Source organism: Jaculus jaculus, chromosome 8 (assembly GCF_020740685.1).
Source record: "Jaculus jaculus isolate mJacJac1 chromosome 8, mJacJac1.mat.Y.cur, whole genome shotgun sequence".
In the NCBI taxonomy this organism is placed as follows: domain Eukaryota; kingdom Metazoa; phylum Chordata; class Mammalia; order Rodentia; family Dipodidae; genus Jaculus; species Jaculus jaculus.
The window spans coordinates 1,858,516-1,877,872 of record NC_059109.1 but is presented as its reverse complement, the minus strand read 5'-3'; the positions used below and the strand labels follow the sequence as shown (position 1 = coordinate 1,877,872).

Here is a 19,357-nt window from a genome sequence, read left to right as displayed (position 1 = left end):
GCTGCCTAGGCCTGAACCTGGCACCTATGTAAACATCTCCGCACGGCCACATGCTTCTGTCACCCCAGTCTATGGAGAGCAGAGACCAGGGAATCACTGGGACTTGGTCAACCAGTCTAACAAAAATAAATTAAAACCCAGCAGCTCAAGACTGAGTGAGCATCTCTATCTCAAGGAGAGAGAAAAGAATACCTTATGCCCTAGATTCTATTCCTCAGCCACTCACATGAATCTGAACCAGCAATCATTTGCAGAGGCAAACCCTGGAGCACACATGCACACATACATTCATGTGCAAATAGAGAAATAATACATTTCTAAATACACAGGAGTTCTACAAATATGAAACAGTTCAGAGTTCCCAAGGACAGGAAAGGGGATTTTGCTGGCCTAAGAAGGCCAGGGATGAAAAACAACAACAGTCCTGCACACACACACCCCCTCCTGCTTCTCCCTCTCCCTCTCTGCAGTCAAGCTTCCTCCGCTTCGGGCCAGGCACACAGGTGACAGGGTCCGCACCAGGAGAGTGTGGGTTCCAGGCTGAAGGGGGGTCATTACCCAGAAGTCCCCCAGGGAAGGGCTGGTCAGCCTCCACTGGCTCAGTCCCATACTAGAATTGCAGTCATAAGGGTGGTGTCCCCCTGGATCATATCAGGGCCACTTTGTGTATAAGGAAACAGTTGAGAGAGGGCCAGAAGAAGGCTTGGAGACAGTCTATGCCAAAAATGATGGCAGGACTCAGGGGAGGCATGTCAGAACTTTGGCTGTCCTCCAACTCCCTAACCTTGGCTTTATAGGCAGACTGCAGAGCCCCAAGGTTCCTCTTCCCTCAGGATTTAACCAGAGCACAGGCTGTACCATTGAGGTCCAAGGTGAGATTCAGGTTCCTAGCTAGGTGCACTGGCAGCCAGGGGTCTCTGCGGCAAGGCCCAGGCTCAGCCTGTTTCCATGCCCAACCATGGGAGAGAGAAGTCTTTGGCTTAATTACAATCAGTGCCAGGGTGAAGACATAGCAGGACCCAAAGGTTGTACAGCTCTGGCAAAGCAGCTTAATACCATCAATAAAAGGATCAACAGGCTTTCACAGCCTGGGACTCAGCTCAAGTCTACAAATCCCAGAATCCCAACTATACCAGACAGTGGGGCATGCAGGTTAATGGCAGCTCATGAAGCTAAAGAGCTGAGTGATTGCCAAGCGCAAGCCTGACTCTGATGTTTGGCAATGGGACCCCTGAGGTACAGCTGCTGGGCCCCATGACAGAGGCACTAGGGAAGGTTTGGGCACAGCCTGAGACTTCCCCAGCTCTGTGTCCAAGAGTTCACAAACCCGCCCTGGGTCCCAAACCCTGGGGAGGGCAGTAGAAGTCTTGCCACGCATGCATGTGTACACATGCACACACACACACACACACACACACACACACACACACACATGACACTGTGTTGTCAAGTCATTTATTAAGCCCCTGCCCCTGGGGCTATGTTGTCTGGGCATCCCATCCCTCCCACACCTCCAAACATAAAATCCAGGAACACAGGCCCCAGGTGCTCAGCCCGCCTCAGCTGCTGACTTTCCCTGGTTCTGTTTATGGGCCAAGGGCAGCGGCTCTGTCCCCTCACACCTGGCACCCCTGGGTGCTGTACTCCTGGAGGAAGTCGTTGAGCTGAGCACAGGCTGCCCGCTGGCGGGTGCTCCGGCACAGGCGTTCAGAGGGCATCTCCTCGATCCAGCTGTTGGAGTCCAGCAGGTACTGGGGACTGTGGGGGACACAAGAGTCATGGCGGGGATCAGGATGGGTACACAACGCCCTTGGGTTCTGAGGGGCAGGGAGTAGGTGCCAGGGGCCTGTTCCCAAAAGAAGGGTGTAGGCAAAAGGAGAGTGAGGGGCTGACGGAAGCAGGGGACTCACTCTCCTTTGAGGTCATAGGTGACTCCATCGAGACCCATGATCAAATACTCTTTGTTAGGCTCCAAGCGAAGGCGGCATGATGCCCGGACCAGGAAGTTTCGGGTCTGACCAGCAGCAGCCTTGGCGTCCTTGGCTGAGGGAATGACATCCACAGACAGGATTGAGGTATGGTCAAGGCCTCTGCATAGAGCGAGCCTTAAACCTGTCTCCTGCTGGGAGGAGCTGCTGTTCCCCATTTATGGGTCAGCCCCAGCTCCTTAAGGCCAGGGGGCTTTCCACTCAGACGATTAGTTTCCAGGAAGCAGTCCTCCCTCCCGCCCCAGCCGGCGGCCCCTTCCTACTGAAGTGCAGGACGTGGGTGATCCTGGTCTCAAAGAGGCGGAAGGCAGCTCTGCCATCTTCTCGGAGCACCTGGACCTGGAAGCCTGGGAGCAGGTGGGCAAAGGGAGGGAAGGTTGAGGGTGCTGGAAGTCAGTCAGCAGCAGAGAGGCCACAGGTGGCCTGGGGGAGGCAGTCTAGAGAGACCAAGGCTGCCGGTCCCCGGGAGGGTCAGACAGCTGGGCAGGGCGGGCACTAACCGTAGGCCACGCGTGGGTAGTAGCAGGCGAACTTCATCCTGTAGCCGTCCTTATCCTGCAGCCCTCGCTCCAGGGCGCGCCGCTGCCGCGGACACTTCCCTGAGGCCAGGGATCCGATGAGACCAGCTTGGGCCCCACCAGCCCCCTTCCCAGCACCCAATCCCAAGGCCTCGCCTCACCCTCGGCACACTGGCAGACATCCGCAGAACATAAGGTGGACAGGAGCTTGCTCTTACTCGGTGCCCCATAAAACACAGAACACTTGTGCTCTGGAGAAAAACAGAGTGGGTACATGTTGTTCCTAGCAACCTCCACACCCCAAGGAGGGCCTGACGATGCCCCACCACCCGTTTCTTCATGGGCTCATGATGTCCCAAAGGAGGGTGCCAGCCCCTACCTCCCCGCATGCCAGGGTGCCCGTGAGTGCTCACCAGGGCTGTAGTAGTCATAGAGGGTAGCGCTGGCCGGCTGCACCAGCCCCACAGCCACTTCCTGCACAGCCCCAAAGCCCACGCACTCCCGGGAGGTCGGGACCTGGCACGGGCGGGGCAGGTGCTCAGGGCCAGGCTGCGGGCTCTTTATGTGACCTTTTTCTGTCTGGTGGCCCTGGTCTTATCTCCAGCGGACTTCATATTCTGTGACCTTCCTGCTAAAATGTGTTCCCAAGGTCTCTGATGACCTCACTACCAAGATGGTGACTTTGTTCCAGTCCTCACTGTCCCAGGCCTTCTGACAAGTCTCACCTCATGCACGCATTCCCTGTGAGAAACTCCCAGCCGAAGGCTGGCTCCTGAACCAGCCCTCCCTCACCTTACCACTTTTTAAAATATATATATGCATATACATTTCTTTATTTGAAAGAAAGAGGCAGATAGATAGAAAGAAAAATGGACACACCAGGGCCTTCAGCCCCTGAAAAGGAACTTCAGGCACAATGCGCCCCCTTGTGCATCTGGCTTTTGTAGGTACTGGGGAATTGAACCTCGGTCCTTTGGCTTTGCAAGCAAGCCCCTTATCCACTAAGCCATCTCTCCAGCCCACCTGACAACGTCTTACATTCCCTTCTTTCCCTGGAACACAGGCCTGGGCAGGCCCCTTGCCCTTCCCTGGTCCTCTCCCTAGCCAAACCTACCTTGCAGGCCAAGTGGAACTGAACTTACAGTCCTATCCTTGCATTTGAGTTATGGCAAGACTTTTAAGTTCTCCAAGGCCCTCTGCCTGCCCCCACACCACCCAGCCGACACCCCGTCTCATCACCCGTGTGGTACCTGCTACAGCCTAAGGCCTGCTCCAGCCCCGTTGTGCCTCACACACTTGTCCTGGCTACTGACCTAGCTGTCTCCTGAGAAACCCATGACACAGAGTCACAACCCTCTTGTCACTTCCCGCCACTCACCGAGTCAAAGTACAGTAGGACGTGGGGCCCATTGGTCTCAAAGTGACTCACATAGCGATCAGAGAGGGAGGTGAGCTGTGGAGGACAGTCACAGGTCAGGAGCCCTGGGCTCACCACCTGGCTGCTGAAGGGAGAGATTGGGGCTCCTGAGGACAGCTGAGAGTAGCAGACGGTACCTTCTCCAGGTCGGCCCGCAGGGCATGGAACCCACTCAGGAGGGTGATGTCAGCAATGGCCATGCCAGACAGCCCCTGATCGCCATTGCGCCTGCGCAGAAGTGGGGCCAGCTGTACAGGCTCCACCTGTGCCACAGCTCAAAGCTGCAACCCAGCCTCGGCCCAGCTTCCCGTCCTGGCCGGGAAGCCCCCCAGCACGGCCAGGCAGCTCTGGGCACCCACCAGATGCACACTGTGTACTGCACCCTGAGCTCCTGCTCCTCGGCGGCCTTGGGCGCCTCCCTCCTGCGGCGCCGCCTGCGTCCCTCAAACAGCTGCAGGGGCGTCACGGGCCGCGGGGGGGCCCCCGGGTCGTCCGCGGCCGGCGCGTCCGCGTCCTCGTACTCGTAGTCCGCGTAGTCCTCGCTGGCCGCCACTGCGCAGGGCTACGGTGAGGAGGGCCTCCGCCCCCGCCCCCGCCCCCGCCCCCGCCCAGGGCCTCCCGCCGGTGCTCACGTGTGTACTCCACGTGCCCCACGACCGTCACCTCAATCTGAAGGTCTTGGCAGGTCGTGTTCTTCAAGTTCAGGACATTGTAGGTACGAAGGACCTGGGCAGAGGGCAGAGGACACAGGACACGTGGGGCACAGACCCACCCGAGGATGCCTCCTTGGGCAGAGGGCCGAGGCCCTCTTGTTCCCGTCCTGAACAGTCCGCCCGCAGGAGGAGAACCAGAGGGCCCGGGTGCAGGGTAAGATGCGAGGCTAAGCTGGGAGGAGGCAGGAGGCAGGGCTGCGTCCAACCTTAACCTCCCGAGTACTGGGGTCAAAGGCATGGACCAACATGCCTAGCTTAATTTAGTTTTAAATACTTTATTTTTATTTATTTATTTGAGAGAGATAAACAGAGCAGTGGAGAGAGAAAGAGAATGGGCGCACCAGGGCCTCCAGCCACTGCAAACAAACTCTAGATTCATGCGCCACCATGTGCATCTGGTTTACATGGGTCCTGGGGAATTGAACCTGGGTTCTTTGGCTTTGCAGGCAGGCACCTTAACCACTAAGCCATCTCTCCAGCCCTTTTTTTTTTTTTTTTCTGAGAAAGGGTCTTGTGGTCTAGTCTCTAACTCGCGATGTGGCCAAAGATGACCTTGAACTCCTGATCCTTCTGCTTCCACTTCCCAAGTGCAGGATTACAGACACAAACCACCACGCCTTGACCAAGTCTCACTTGTTTCCAGAAGAATCTGACTGGTGTTTAGGAAGGTCAGTCTCTCTGCCATGTGGACAGTAGACCAGAGGGGTGACATGGTAGGGAGAGTCAAGAGTGTCTTGGCAAGGGATCTGGAATACAAGTGACCAGGGCCCTGGCAGCAGGGGAGTAGAGCAGGAGCCACCCCGGGCATAGGAGGGAAGCCGCTCAAACAGCCTGTACAGTGGCTGGGCTCCTAGGTGGAAGGGGCTCCTGTCAGTCAAAGAAAGACATAGGAGTAAACAGGAGTTAGAGACCTGCCGGGTCTGATATACTGTGGACCATGTAGGGCCTGTGGGCCAGGGGACAGGCCTGGGCTGAGGAACGGGATGAGGAGATGAAGGAAATGACAGATGCCCAGAGCAAAGGAGACCAGAACAATGGTGGAGGCCTGTGGTGGAAGCAGGGGTGCCAAGCCTGAGGTGGCTTCCTCCTCCTTCCTGCATTACCACACACTCTGCCCCCAGGACCACCACTGAAGGCCCAGCTCCTCTCCTGTGCCCAAAGCCACCCTCTGTTGCCAGCCCAGCACTGTGGCCTCACCTTCAAGGTACCTTTGCTGTTTCCTCCCACTGCCACACTGATCTTGCTGCCCAGGGAGAACTTTCAGGAACAAAAGAGGGAACATGGTATCAGGGCACAGAGAAACTCCTTCAAAGTGACCCCACCTCATCTCCAAACCTTCATACCTTTGCATACAGCCTCTAAACCCCTGCAGTAGACACTGCCGATGGTTTTCTAAGTAATACTTTATTTATTTGAGAGAAAGAGAGAGAGAGAGAATGGATGTGCCAGGGCCTCGAGCCACTGCAAATGGACTCCAGATACATACAACCACCTTGTGCAAGTAGCTTATGTGGGTACTGGGGAATCAAACCTGGGTCCTTAAGTTCTACAGGCAAGCACCTCAACCGCTAAGCCGTCTCTCCAGCTCCTCAGATGTGTTTTTCATGGGTGAGAAAAGCAGAGCCTAGAGGCTTGATCACAAACCCAAGAGCCTGATTTCTCAGGACACCTTTAGGTGGTGGGCCACGGGAGTCTGCAGCTGGGAGGGTGGGGGAGGCTCTGGCCTCCTAGCATCATGGCAGCCCCAGAGGGAGGGAGTGTTACCTGCAGCTCCTCCTCCAACCCTTTAGCTTGGTGGTTGTTCAACTGCAGCACATGGGACTTGAGCCCATTGCGGCCCATGGAGCTGAGAGTCACATTGAGTCCCTTCTCCTCGGTGGTGTGAGAAGCAATCCAATACTTAGAAAGGGCATCCAGGGCAACAACTGTGTCCTAGGGAAGTTGGCCGGGAGTCAGGACCTGGTCTCAGGACCACCTGCTCCAGATCCCCACAGCAGCCCCTACCTGAGTGCTGCGGAATCCCCCTTGGAAGCTGCCCTGGTGAGTGAGCCAGGCGGCAGCCTGGCTGGCCAGCTCGGCCTTGCCCTCCCGCAGCAGCAGGTGCAACAGGCCATAGGCTGTGGTCTCAATCCACAGGGCCGGGGCCTGGGGCACGGGGTCTGATGGGCTGTGAGGGGCCAGGGTGGGCAACACGGCATTGTTCTGAGAGCCGACGACTGAGCCCCAGTACAGGTTTTCTGGAAGGGAAACCCACAGTTGACTAGGAAGACATTTAATAGGCAACGAATCCCCTGGCTCTTTGGTGCACCCTGTCAGCTCTCCTGATTCCACCTTAAACCTTCCCTGCTCTGCTTTCATTTTTCTTCTTAATCTCCCTTTTGTCCCTCCCCCTCCCCAGGGACCCCCCAGCCCCAGGCCCCAGGCTTCCTTAAAGTGCACTCCCAACCCTCACCGCCTGAATCCTGGGCCATGGCCATGAGGTTGTTGTGGGCAACATTCTGCAGGTCCTCGGGGGCCTTGGTCAGAGTCAGGGCATAGGCTGTTATGGCGGCTGCATGGGCACCCAGGAGTCCAGCGCTTGCCTTCTTCCCCAAGAATGAGTTTGCCTTAGAGATGGAAGTTTCCTAGAAGGTGGAAAGGAGGAAGGCTTATAGCCTGGATACCCGAGTTTCTAGAACAGAGAGAGTTGAGGGCCAGGCAAGGGCAGAAGGGCAGACACATGACGGGCCTCCTTACCACTCTCTGCTTCAACTGGTCCGCACTGCCACGCTGGAAGACGGCCAGCCCATGGTGAAGAGCAATGACCACGAAGGCAGTGAGCGCCTCTGTCTCATCGCTTCCAACCAAGCCCCCCTAGTGAGGATCCACAGAGGGTGCCACGTCAGCCAGGAGCAGAGAGGGACAGAGAGAGCCTTGCCATCGGCACCCTCCACAAGGCCCCCAGCATGCCCACACCTGCATGGGCCTATGGATGACGGGACAGGGGTCGTGGAATGAGCCATCTTCCAGTTGGTGGGTCAGCAGCCACTGGGCTGTCTCCTGCAGCTTTTCGGGGGAGCCGTCCACTTGATCCTGGGCCAAACTCAGAATCTTCAGCACGAAGGCCGTGAGCCTGAAAGGGAGAGGGTGTTGGCTTCTGCCCCTTCCCCTTGCCCTTGGCCCCGTGAGACCTGGAGCCACTGTCCTGCCTCACCAGGTGCTGCTGTCCCGGTGTAACCAAGCCCCAAAGGATCCGTCTTTCTTCCGAAACTGCTGGATCCGCATGTAGCCTGGAAGAGGAGAGGACGCCGGCAGGGCGGCTCTCATCCTCCTGTTGTTTGTGTCTAGAACCCTGCTCCCCCTCGAGCCCCCTGCGCTTCCCACTCTCCACTGCTCGCCCGCCCTGGCTCCCACTGCGGGCCCTTTACACCCAGAACCTTTCTGGATCAGGTCCGTGGCATGGTCCTTGGTCTCAGGTGGCAGTTTGCTCCACTGCTCAGTCTGGTCCAGGTAGCGGGAAGCGGTCAGTGTCGGAGCCAAGTAGATCATGGTCTGTTCTGCACAGCCCTGGGGAAGCCTGAGGAGGGAGGCCAGGCCTCCTGGGGACAGGGCACCCTCTGATCCCAAAGTCTCCAGTGGATCTGAGGCTTCAGAGGAGGGAGAGGTTAAGGATGAGAGTGAGTCTAGGACACAGGATTGGAGGGCCAAAATAAGGGTCCACAGGCTTTCCATGAATCAAGGGTGCCCATGGGAAGGACTAGATGGCACACCCACCTGTTACCCTGACGAGGCTGTTGAAATCTCCATCAGGGATAATATTGGGATCAGAGTTGCCAGGAATTTCCAAGGTCCGGCCTCGGTGGTCTAGGGAGATGGGAGAAGCTGACTCTCCCGTTCACGTTCCCCATGACCCACAACACCCTTGGGAAACTGATAGCCGGGGCAGGGGGTGCTCACCCAGGGGGTTAAGTTCATAGACAATCTCCTCTCTGTGGATGGCTCCTTCCTTCTGTCTCATGGAAACACAGCTATGAGAGATCGGCCAGAGCTGTACCTGTCCCTCCCAGTGCAAATGCCCTAGAGACTGAGTTTAAACTTCAGGGACATAGCTCAGGGGTAGAGTGCTTGCCTAGTATGCACAGGGCCCTGGGCTCAATCTCCAGCACTTCAAAAAAATAAACTGTAGGGGCCTGGGAGATGGTTCAGAGGTTAATAATGCTAAATAATAATAATAATGTTAAATTCCCAAGCTGCCCACATAAACCAGAGCCAGATAATGTTGGCACACTCGTTTAATCCCATCATTTGAGAGGCAGAGGTAGGAGGAACGCTGTGAGTTCTAGGCCACCCTGAGACTACATAGTGAATTCCAGGTCAGCCTGGACTAGAGTCAAACCCTACCTCAAAATAAATAAATTACTTAATTAATTAAAATAAAATAAAGGCACAAGTGGTACTCAGGAGAGGGATCAGTGGTTAAAGGTACTTGCAGAAAAAGAAAAAAGGCACTTTCTTCAAAGCCTATTTGATTCCCCTAGTACCCACCGACACACAAAGTGGCACACACATCTAGAGTTCTTTTGTAGTAGTAAGAGGCCCTGGCATACTCATACTCTCTCTTTCTGTCTTAGATATATATATATATATATCTATATATATATATTGAGAGGCTGAGATAGGAGGATCGCTGTGAGTTTGAGGCCAGCCTGAGACTAATTCCAGGTCAGCCTGGTCTAGAGGAAGACCCTAACTCAAAAACAAACAAACAAACAAAAAAAGACACAGTGTCTGGCATAACATTTATTTGCAGAGGCAAGAGGCCCTGGCATACACATACACACACAGTCATAAATAAATAAATAAGTAAAAAATAAATAAATAAATAAATAAATAAGTAAAAACAAACAAATGAACAAATAAATAAATAAAAATGTTAAAACCTCAGGGATAGCCAGGTATAGTGAGTTTGAGGCCAGGGTTAAAGTGATGGCTCCATGGTTAAAAGCACTTGCTTGCAAAGCCTGACAGCCTGGGTTTGATTCCTCAGTGCCCACATAAAGTGGTATATACATCTGGATTTTGCTTGTAGCAGCTGGAGGCCATGGTGCACAAATCCATCCTCTCTCTCTCTCTCTCTCTCTCTCTCTCTCTCTCTGTCTCTTTCAAATAAATAAAATGTGTTTTTTTTTCATTTTTATTTATTTATTTTTAAAATAGTGTCTTGTTCTAGTCCATGCTGACATAGAATTCACTCTAGTATCAGAGTGGCCTTGAACTCTCAGCAATTTTCCTACCTATGCCTCCCAAATGGCCCCGTGAGATGCCTTCACAGTTTAAGTGATTTCCTGCGAACCTAAGGACCCAGGTTCAATTTCCCAGTACCCTCATAAGCAAGATGCACAAGGTGGTGCATGCATCTGGAATTCATTTGCAGTGGCTAGAAACCCTGGTGCGCCCATTCTCTCTCTATATCTGCCTCTTTCTCTCTCTCCCCTTCTTTCTCTTTAAATAAATAAATTATTTTATTTTATTTTAAATTTGGTTTTTCAAGGTATGGTCTCACTGTGGCCCAGGCTTACCTGGAATTCACTGTGTAGTCCCAGGATGGCCTTGAACTCACAGTGATCCTCCTTCCTACCTCTGCCTCCCGAGTGCTCGGGATGCTCCACCAAACCCAGCAAATAAAATATTTTTAAAAAACCAAATCACTGACTTCAGGGGCAGAGCTGAGTCATGAGCGCGCAGGACAGAAGGTGGTCAAAGCGCTGTGTGTGAGTGCGTAGCCCCCGCCCGGCCGGCCGGGTGCTGAGGGCAGAGCTGCGAGCTAGGGCGCTCATACCTCTATCTGTAGAATCTTAGACACTGCATCCCCAACAGGGAAGTCGAAAGACCCTCGAGCCACCACCTTCAGAGACATGGCTGCTGCAGCCGTGGGCACCACCGAGAAGGCAACAGGCCGGGCAGAGCCCGCTGGCACCAGAACCTGCTGGGCCAGCCCTCCACCACCAGCCAGGCACAACCCCTCCACTGGGGCCACATGGACGCTCACCTGGGACAGGAGAACAGAGGTGACCAGAACCCAGGTACACTTCAGCTCCTGTCCAGCCTGCCCCTGGATGGAGCCACCCTCAGCCCCCATCTTCCAAAGCCCCTCCTCCGCATCCTGTGCCCCCCCCCCGCCGGCTCCCAGGGGCCTCACAGTCAGGTTGTCAGGCAGGTAGTTATAGAGCACCGGCCGCAGCTCAAACTGCTCAAAGCGGCGAACAGACGTGGGCAGGCGGAGGTGGAGGTGGAACTCACGGAACACCCGGATGTGGGCTGGTGTGGCCACACACAGGCCTGTGGGGCGGGGCGGAGATCTGAGGGGCAGTCAAGGCCACAGGCCACAGGTAGAAAGGGCAGGGAGTGTCATGGCACTGCCGTCAGCCTACTTCTACTCCCTGGCCAGACCCAGGAGGGGTTGGTACAGACTCTCTCAGCTCCATGGATGTCCCCATCCCATCCTGGGAGCCAAGGGCTGAGCAGGGAGCCGGGGCTGAGGAGAATGGGGTGAGAGTGAGACCCAGCAGGGCCATCCCACCTTTGTTTTTGGACAGGCTCACACCATGGATCTCCCACGTGGTCAAAGAGTCCGGGAGCCAAAGCTTCAATCTGTGGCGGGACAAGGAACGCTTTGCACAGCCCGTGGCTAACCCCAGGCCCAGCCCAGAAACGAGGCCAGGTCCCCCAGGCCCTCACAGTTGATGGCTGTCCACAGTCTCCACCCTCCACAGCCAGTTCTCCGGGAAGACGCTGCGAACAAGGATGTCGTCTTCATCGATCAGGTCTTCCTCCTGCAGGACCTCCAGGGCTGGGGACCACGGGAGCCGGGACTGAGCAGGGCTGTTCTTCCCTGCCGGGCTCCGCTGCCGGCTCCCAGCCCCGCCTGGCCACTCACCTCTGGCGAGGCCCACTGGGCCCCTGGCCCGGCTCTTCTTGCGCAGGTCCTCGGCGAACCGGCAGCAGGTTAAGAAGGGCTCCCGGCAGGCCGCCGGGGCCACGCGGGCGGCCCTCTGCTCACAGGAGCGGGTCATGGGCAGTCGCGTCAGCCCATCCTGGCAGCAGCGCTTGGCTTCTGGGGTGGCATACTGGCCCACTGCAAGGGTAGGGGAGGCAAGGTGAGTGTGAAAGAGCAAGAGCTCAGTCTGGCCCGACCCCTAGAGCCACCAGGACTTTCCCCAGAAGATTAGGGAGGCCAGTGGAGTATGCCACCCAGCCATCTGCCTTCAGCCCCAGAAACTGGCTCTCTGGCCCTGAGCACCACGGGGACCGGAAGGGCAGAGCAGATGACTTCCACACCAGGGCAGAGCGCATGGCCCCCAGGCCGGCCCCAGACACAGGCGCCCAGCTGATGGCACAGCTTTGCTCCGCAAACCACAACTCACACTTCTCGCTAACTGCCTTTTGGAAGTTCACGTTTCTCTTTTGCCGACTCTTTTTCTCCTTGGGACAGCCGAAGCCTGGTCAAGAGCAAGATGATAGTTAAGCCACAGAGCCACAGGCAACCTCCCCTCTGGGCCCCTTCCTAGACCCAACTTCCCACCCTGTATTCCCGGTCCGAGCATGCCCCTTCCTCCTTCCCTGTCTGCCCCTACCCACTCCCTTTCCACCTCTGTCCTCACTCTCTCTGGTTGTGGTTAAGTGTGCTCCATCAGAAAAGGCCAGACCCGCTGCCTGAAACACCTGCAGGGCGTTGTCCCCACCTCCAGGACCGCAGCCAAGGCTGTAGCTGTTCATGACCTCAAAGACCTGAGGAGAAAACATGGAGCTGCTCGGAGGTGGGCATGGCTGAGGGCAGGATCCGCCACCCAGCTGCGGGAGAGAGGGCAGCACCGGGACAACCGTGAGAGTTGTGGAGTGAGAGAAGACAGACTGGGCCCAGGGCCTGGGGGACAACCAGGAGGTCCTGTGGGGCCAGGTGAGAGCTGGGCCAGAGCTCAGGTGCACAGCAGCAGGGGAAGAGGGTGAGAAGACCAGGGATGGGGCTTGACAAACCTTGCCCATGTCGAGGGGTTTGTAGGCCCTGCCACCCACAGCATACAGGGCGGTGTCCACAGCTCCCAGTGCCACCAAGGCGGGGGAGTCCGTTCGCAGGTGTAACTTCACACTGTCCCCATTCCGATACTCCTTGGCACCATCTACATCCAGCTCCAGCTGGCAGAGGCAGAAGAGGGGTCGGTTAGAGTGGAGAGAGTGTCCTTCAGCTCCGCGCATCCTCGGAGCTCCCCAAGCTAAACCCGTGCCTTGCCGGCAATCACCATGGTCCTTGCTCTGAGCACTCCCGCGCGCACACACACACACACACACACACACACACACGACTCCTTTCCAGCCCCAGACACCTTGCCCTCGCAGGCCCCAGCCTGGACGTCCACACGCAGGGAGTTGGCCACTGGGCGTCCTTGATGGTAGTAGAAAGCCACAAAGTAGAAGGAGGGTGCCAGGTGATGGCCCACCAACACGGAGACGGAGGTCAGGGTCCGCCTGGGCTCTCGGCTCACAGACACAATCTGGCCCCGGGATAGGATCTGCACCACGGGGGAGGGAGAGGTGAGAGGGGTTTTCTGTTCACTGTGCTTCTGTGCAGCCTACCTCCGCCACTGCCCGGCCCCACCCACCATATAGTAGTAATGAGAGAAGGTGGGCCCAGTAACGCCCACAGTTCGCAGGTTCAGGTTGAGAGTGTCTCCGACACGAGGGGGTGTGAAGTCCAGCCGCTCAATGGACAGGAAGCCAGAGCCTTCTGAGGGCGGGGCCTGCACGGTCAGTCTGTCTACTGCGGGATAGAGGGAGCCTGCAGACACCTGGACAGAGGGACAGGGCAGAGTCACGGGCCTCTCCCGCCCTGCAAGCCACAAGCCAGGCTGTGGTGCTCGGGCACTGGCTGGCATCTCGCTCCCTTCTCCAGCGCCTGCAGGAGGAGCCCTACCAGGAGCTGCAGTTGTGTGGCCGTTGCTGGGACAATGATGGAAATGCTGACTTGACCAAGTCCATTTGTGTTTTGTTGAAAGTGTTCAACCTTTGAAATTGACCCAGAGACTATTGTTGCAGAAACTTTGACAGGAACATTCGAGGCTATGGAGCCTGACGTTTCTCGCACCAGGGCCTAAATGGGTAGGTGGGGACAGGTTGGTAAAAAAAAGAGCCGTCAGCAAGACTATGCAGGGGCCACGTTGACCCATGCCCACTCCCCTCCAGTCCTGCCCCTCCAAGAGAAACCTGTAGCAGGAATGGTGCCCCAGGCACAAGATGCCGCTTAGTGTGGGTAAGATCCAAGGAGAAGGCGGATGACACAAAGCGCCAGGATGTGAGTTCCGCCTCCTCCATCTCTCCCCCTGCAAGACAGAGGGCAGTGAGAAGTGGAGGACAGAGCCCAAGAGGAGCAAGAGAGCGGGGGAGCGCGCTGCTGGTTGCTGGCAGTCTTCATCTGCATGCTGGCTGACGGGCAACATGGAGCCTGGCACACGCAGGTGCGCACAGATGTTCTCTGGGTGAGTGAGCAGGTGCATGAATGAGCAAAAGTTCAATAAACTAAGATGAGAAAGGGGCAGAACCATGTTGGAAAGGGACAGACTTCAGGGTGTTTTGTGGGGCGGCAGGGGTCGGGGTTGGAGTGGTGTTGGTGTTGAAGAATGGGAGTCATGGGTGGTACCAAGAGTGGTACTGATGTTCGAGGCGCTGGTGTTGAAGTCAGGGGTGGTGCTGTGTTAAAGAGAAGGGTGTCCACTATAACGTGCATCTTAAATGTCCCCAAAGTATCCAGCTTGGTTTCCAGAGTTGCATGATTGGGAGGTACAATTGTTACCGGGTAGGGCCCAGCGGGAGCACTTTGGGTCCTTGGGGACATGCCCTTAAAAGGGCTATGGGGGGCTGGAGAGATGGCATAGCGGTTAAGCGCTTGCCTGTGAAGTCTAAGGACCCCGGTTCGAGGCTCGCTTCACCAGGACCCACGTTAGCCAGATGCACAAGGGGGCGCACGCGTCTGGAGTTCGTTTGCAGTGTCTGAAAGCCCTGGTGCACCCATTCTCTCTCTCACTCTCTATGTGCCTCTTTTTCTCTCTGTCACTCTCACATAAATAAATTTTTTAAAAAATCTTAAAAAAAAAAAAAGGGCCATGGGAACCCCACCCCTTCTTCTCTTTTGCTTCCCAACAGGAAGTGAGTGGTTTTGCTTCCCACCTTGGGCACTACCTTGCCAACAGACCACACTCCCCACCCTGAGCACTGCCTTGCCACAGGCCCAAAAGCAGCAGAGTCAACAACAATCGTAGGCTGAATCTCCAAAACCATGAGCCAAGATAAACCTGTGTTGTTCCTTTTTTTTTTTAATTTTGTCTTTTTTTGTGCATGTGGTTTTTCGAGGTAGGGTTTCACTGTAGTTCAGGCTGACCTGGAATTCACTATGTAGTCTCATAGTGGCTTCAAACTCATGGCAATCCTCCTACTTCTGCCTCTCAAGTGCTGGGATTAAAGGTGTGCACCACCATGCCCAGCTGTCTTTTTGGTTTTTCAAGATAGGGTCTCACTCTGGTCCAGGCTGACCTGGAATTCACTATGTAGTCTCAGGGTGACCTCAAACTCACAGCGATCCTCCTACCTCTGCCTCGAGTGCTGAGATTAAGGGTGTATACCACCATGCCCACCTGTTTTTGTTTTTGTTTTTAGGAAGCAGGGTCTCCCTCTAACCCAGGCTAACCTGGAACTCACTCTGTAGCCCCAAGCTGGCCTTCAACTTATTGCAGTCCTTCTCCCTTAGCTTTCCAAATGCTGGGATTAAGGGCATGTGCCACCATGCCAGGTTAAACCTTTGTTCTTTATATGTGTTAATTTTCCAGGGTGTTTGTCACAGGTCTACAGGGGAAAACCACCCACCTGGAGACTCAATGATGGCTGCCGCCACATACAGACGCAGCCCCAGCAGTCCATCGAGCTGGATGTTGGTCTTTTCCAGTGCAGCCTGGACCTCAGCCTTCGAGAGGGAAATGTGGCTCTGGCCTTCCACCAGCTAGAACCAAGGAAACAGGATGTGGGTGAGGCTTGAGTCCCCATCTCCGCTACCTGTCTCCTCCCTCAACTCCTTCCTACCTTAGTCTGGGTCTCTAGTCCCCGAAGGAAAGTCTTCTTCCCATCCTCACCCATGAGCGCAAAGCGCACATAAGCCACGCCCTGCACAGGCTTCCCATAGATGTACCTGTTGTCCAGAGAGATGGGCGAGAATGGGGGACAAGGGCAGGGGAAAGGGAGGGAGGCTGGGCCCTGCAGCCCTTTCTCTACCCAGGGAGCCGTGGAGCAGGAGCTGAAGGGCTGGGGTTACCTGGCCTGGATGTCTAATTGAATGTCATCAAGGTAGTCGGACGCTGTCAGGATGTATGGCTTCCCAGGAGTGATCTTCACCTCAAAGTTGGGAAGTACTGATCCAGGGTGAAGGGACAGGTGAGTCAGGTGAAAAGACCCTCCAAAGACTCCCCACCCTCAGTGCTGCCCTGCTACCTGCCCCCACCCCGCCCTTCCTTCCTGAAAGGAGTTTCCTACCCTCCATGTCACCAGCACTCACCGTATTTCTTCACCTCAAACCGCGTGCTGCTGTTGGACTGCAGGCCATCTGAGAAGCGGGCCGAGATCTTCCAGATCCCTGGCCTGCAAATGGACAAGGTATGAATTCAGCCCAGCTGCGCGGGAGGACCATGGAGAGCCAGGGACTAAGATCCCAGGAAGGGGGCTGGGGCACGCCCCAGGCGCAGGTGGGATGTGACGCAGGGGTGGCGGGGCAAGGGAAACAGGAGCCAGTGTGGTATAGATAGGGAGCCACCCCCAAGTGGCGGTTCTCACTCTGAGATGTCTGGAATGATGAAGTCATCCTGGTAGATGGACGAGGAAGTGTATACCTCCTGCTTCCGCACACGAAGGCCATGAGAGTTCTGCAAGGGGAGTGTGAGTGGTCTTAGGCAGGGGCTCATATCAGTGAGCAGAAATGCCAGGGGTCAGGGGCTCACCTCCACTGTGACCGTGAGTGTGTCAGTGGATGGGCGCATCTTTTGGTCCAGTGCAAAGACCCGGTACCGAACTAGGAGTGAAGAATGAGAGATGAGCAAGGTGGGGGAGGGCCTACAGTTAAAGACGCTTGCTTGCAAAGCCTGACGGCCTGGACTTGATTCCCCAGCACCCACGTCAAGCCAGATGCACAAAGTGGAGAGATGAACATGGGATGGGGAAACTCCAGGGAAGGAAGGGGGCTCAACTGCTGAGCAACGCTCCAGGGTGGCACTTTCTTTGGGGTTTCCTCATGTAAGGGACACCACAACTGCTCTGAGAGGTCTAGAAGGGGGTTGAACAGAGGCTCTGAGGCCGAGGCTCACCCCGCTGGCCAGGGTTATAAATGGGTTGGTCAGTCTGCACAAAGAGATGCCCGCGGCGAGATGTGAAGAGCACGTTGACACCCTGAATGTCTACGGCACTGGACACAGAGCTCTTCAGCCAGGGAGACTGAGCCACCAGCTGGACCTCAGGGGCTCTGAGCAGTTTGAAGAGGCCACATCTGTTTGCGTCTTCCAGGGGGACCTGTCAGGACAAGCGAGGAAGCCTGTCAGAGACATAGCAGAAGGAAGAGGATAGAGAGCCAGGAAGACAGGAACAGCAAGGAGAGTGCTGGACCGGGAAGAGGAAGGAGGAGGTTGCTGAGGAAAGCAAAGTCCCTGAAAAGGCAACAGAGGGGCCAGGCGTGGTACACACACAGCTGGAATCCTAGCACTTAGGAGGCTGAGGGAGGAATGTTGCTAAAAGTTCAAGGTCAGTTTGGGCTACATAGTAAAATGCTGCCTCAAAAGCTTTTTTTTTTTTTTTGAGATAGGGTCTCACTCTAGCCCAAGCTGACCTCACCTTGTAGTCCCAGGCTGGCCTTGAACTCACAGGGATCCTACTACTTCTGCCTCCTAAGTGCTGAGATTTAAGGCATGTGCCACCACGCCTGGCTCAAAACAAAAAATTTTAAAGGTGGGGCTTGGGGAGATGGCTCAATGGTTAAAGGCACTTGCTTGCAAAGCCCAACATCCTTGGTCTGATTCCCCAGTACCCACATAAAGCCAGATGCACAAAGCAATACATGCATTGGAAGTTGGTTTGTAGTGGCAAGAGGCCCTGGCATGCCCATATCCTCACACACATGCATACCCCGTGGTCATAATTTTGTTTTGTTTTTCAAAGTAGGGTTTCACGCTAGCTCCGACTGACCTGGAATTCACTATGTAGTCTCAAGGTGGCCTCAAACTCACAGCAATACTCCTACCTCTGCCTCCTAAATGCTGGGATTAAAGGCATGAGCCACCATGCCCTGCCAATTTTTTTTTTTTTTTTAAGGCCAAAGAAGGGGTAAGTATGCATGTAATCCCAGCACTTGAGAGCCTGAGTCAGGAGGATCACTAAGAGTTCAAGGAACCCAGGTTTACATAGCAAGAGCCTCTCTCAAAAACAAATAAAGGCTGAGCCAGCATGGTGGTGCACACTTTTAATTCCAGCACTTGGGAGGCAGAGGTAGGAGGATTGCTGTGAGTACGAGGCCACCCTGAGACTATAGAGTGAATTCCAGGTCAGCCTGAGCTAGAGTGAGACCCTACCTCAAAAAAACAAAAGAGGGCTGGAGAGATGGCTTAGCAGTTAAGTGCTTGCCTGTGAAGCCTAAGGATCCCGGTTTGAGGCTCAATTCCCCAGTACCCATGTAAGCCAGATGCATAAGGTGGTGCATGTATCTGGAGTTTGTTTGCAGTGGCTGGAGGCCCTGATGCACCCATTCTTTTTCTCTCTCTCCCTCTCTCTTTCTCTCCCCCTCTGTCTGTTGCTCTTAAATAAACAAACAATATTAATAAATAAATAAAGGCACTAGAGGGGAGGAAGAGGGCTGAGAAACAGCAGGAGGTTGTAGGTGGCAGTTACCTGCAGGCTCAGGAGTATGAAGTCGTTTTCTGAGCTGAGGGTGAAGTGCCTCTTTGGGGAGCAGAGGTGGCCATTATTGCTTGGGTTTCTCAGGAACACTGATCCTTGAACCACTTGTCTTGGGGGTGCATCCTGGAGCTGCACCCCCACCGACAGAGGGGTCCCCAGGTGAACCACAGAAGGGGAGAACAGGAGCAGCCTGAGAAGTGGAAGCAGCCTTCAGACCCAGCCCGGCCCTGAGCCCCTTCATGCAGTCCTGAAGCCCCTCGCCGGCCCGCCCCACCCGAGCGCCCAGGGTCCTGCCCCAGGACCTGGGCTTCTGCAGAGACAAAGCAAAGAAGCTGGATGCCCAGATCAGCCCCAAGAGGAGCTTCATGGCTGGAGGGTCCGGTGGGGGTCAAGTCTGTCCGTTGGTCTGCTCCCTTCTGACCAACCTAGGGCTTGGGGCAGCGTTAACTCTGGACCTTGCTCCTCCCCTTGCCCAGCTGGGCCGGGAAACCACGTGATAGTCAAGAAATACAACTGGCCCCAGGCCCGGTGTTGGGGAAGCACCCACATACCAGGGTCTCTGAGGAAATCTTGGCCCTGAAATGGATCTTGTCCTTCCCCATTAACCCCCTCATCCCAGTGCTGGGTGTACTGAGTGCATCTGTGTGTCTGCACATATGCACACCTGCTTGTCCTGAGTGTGCAAGGACCCAACATGGGACAGCTGAGTCCTAACAAGGGAGCTGGAGAGATGGCTCAGCAGTTACTCAACTCCCCAGTACCCATATA

At 55.4% G+C, this 19,357-nt stretch overlaps 1 protein-coding gene across 1 annotated transcript; it reads right to left on the bottom strand.

Annotated features, from left to right (window-relative positions):
• Positions 1-1,439: 1,439 nt before the first annotated feature.
• On the bottom strand, positions 1,440-19,024 carry LOC101598261 (complement C4-A). Its single transcript, XM_045156400.1, has 41 exons — positions 18,892-19,024; positions 18,581-18,779; positions 17,011-17,212; positions 16,648-16,718; positions 16,484-16,572; positions 16,209-16,291; positions 15,969-16,065; positions 15,740-15,845; positions 15,527-15,659; positions 13,874-13,989; positions 13,584-13,760; positions 13,273-13,458; positions 12,997-13,182; positions 12,650-12,808; positions 12,277-12,403; positions 12,040-12,114; positions 11,553-11,750; positions 11,354-11,465; positions 11,196-11,266; positions 10,815-10,954; positions 10,455-10,664; positions 8,573-8,624; positions 8,390-8,479; positions 8,053-8,262; positions 7,830-7,905; positions 7,592-7,748; positions 7,373-7,489; positions 7,089-7,260; positions 6,641-6,873; positions 6,401-6,568; positions 5,834-5,893; positions 4,556-4,649; positions 4,283-4,475; positions 4,061-4,151; positions 3,885-3,959; positions 2,920-3,022; positions 2,668-2,757; positions 2,489-2,587; positions 2,252-2,335; positions 1,911-2,043; positions 1,440-1,758 (listed from the first exon to the last, which is right to left on the bottom strand). Exons 1-41 carry the CDS (start codon positions 18,954-18,956, stop codon positions 1,617-1,619), a joined length of 5,241 nt encoding a protein of 1,746 aa, XP_045012335.1. The 5' UTR covers positions 18,957-19,024; the 3' UTR covers positions 1,440-1,616.
• Positions 19,025-19,357: the final 333 nt, after the last annotated feature.

Excerpts from the sequence above, each read along its gene's own strand:
- LOC101598261 (XM_045156400.1), bottom strand. The coding sequence starts at position 18,956 with ATGAAGCTCCTCTTGGGGCTGATCTGGGCATCCAGCTTCTTTGCTTTG. Across the intron at positions 16,573-16,647 it reads CACTCACGGTCACAGTGGAG|AACTCTCATGGCCTTCGTGT; the intron begins GTGAGCCCCTGA and ends CTCCCCTTGCAG. Across the intron at positions 16,066-16,208 it reads GTTTGAGGTGAAGAAATACG|TACTTCCCAACTTTGAGGTG; the intron begins GTGAGTGCTGGT and ends ACCCTGGATCAG.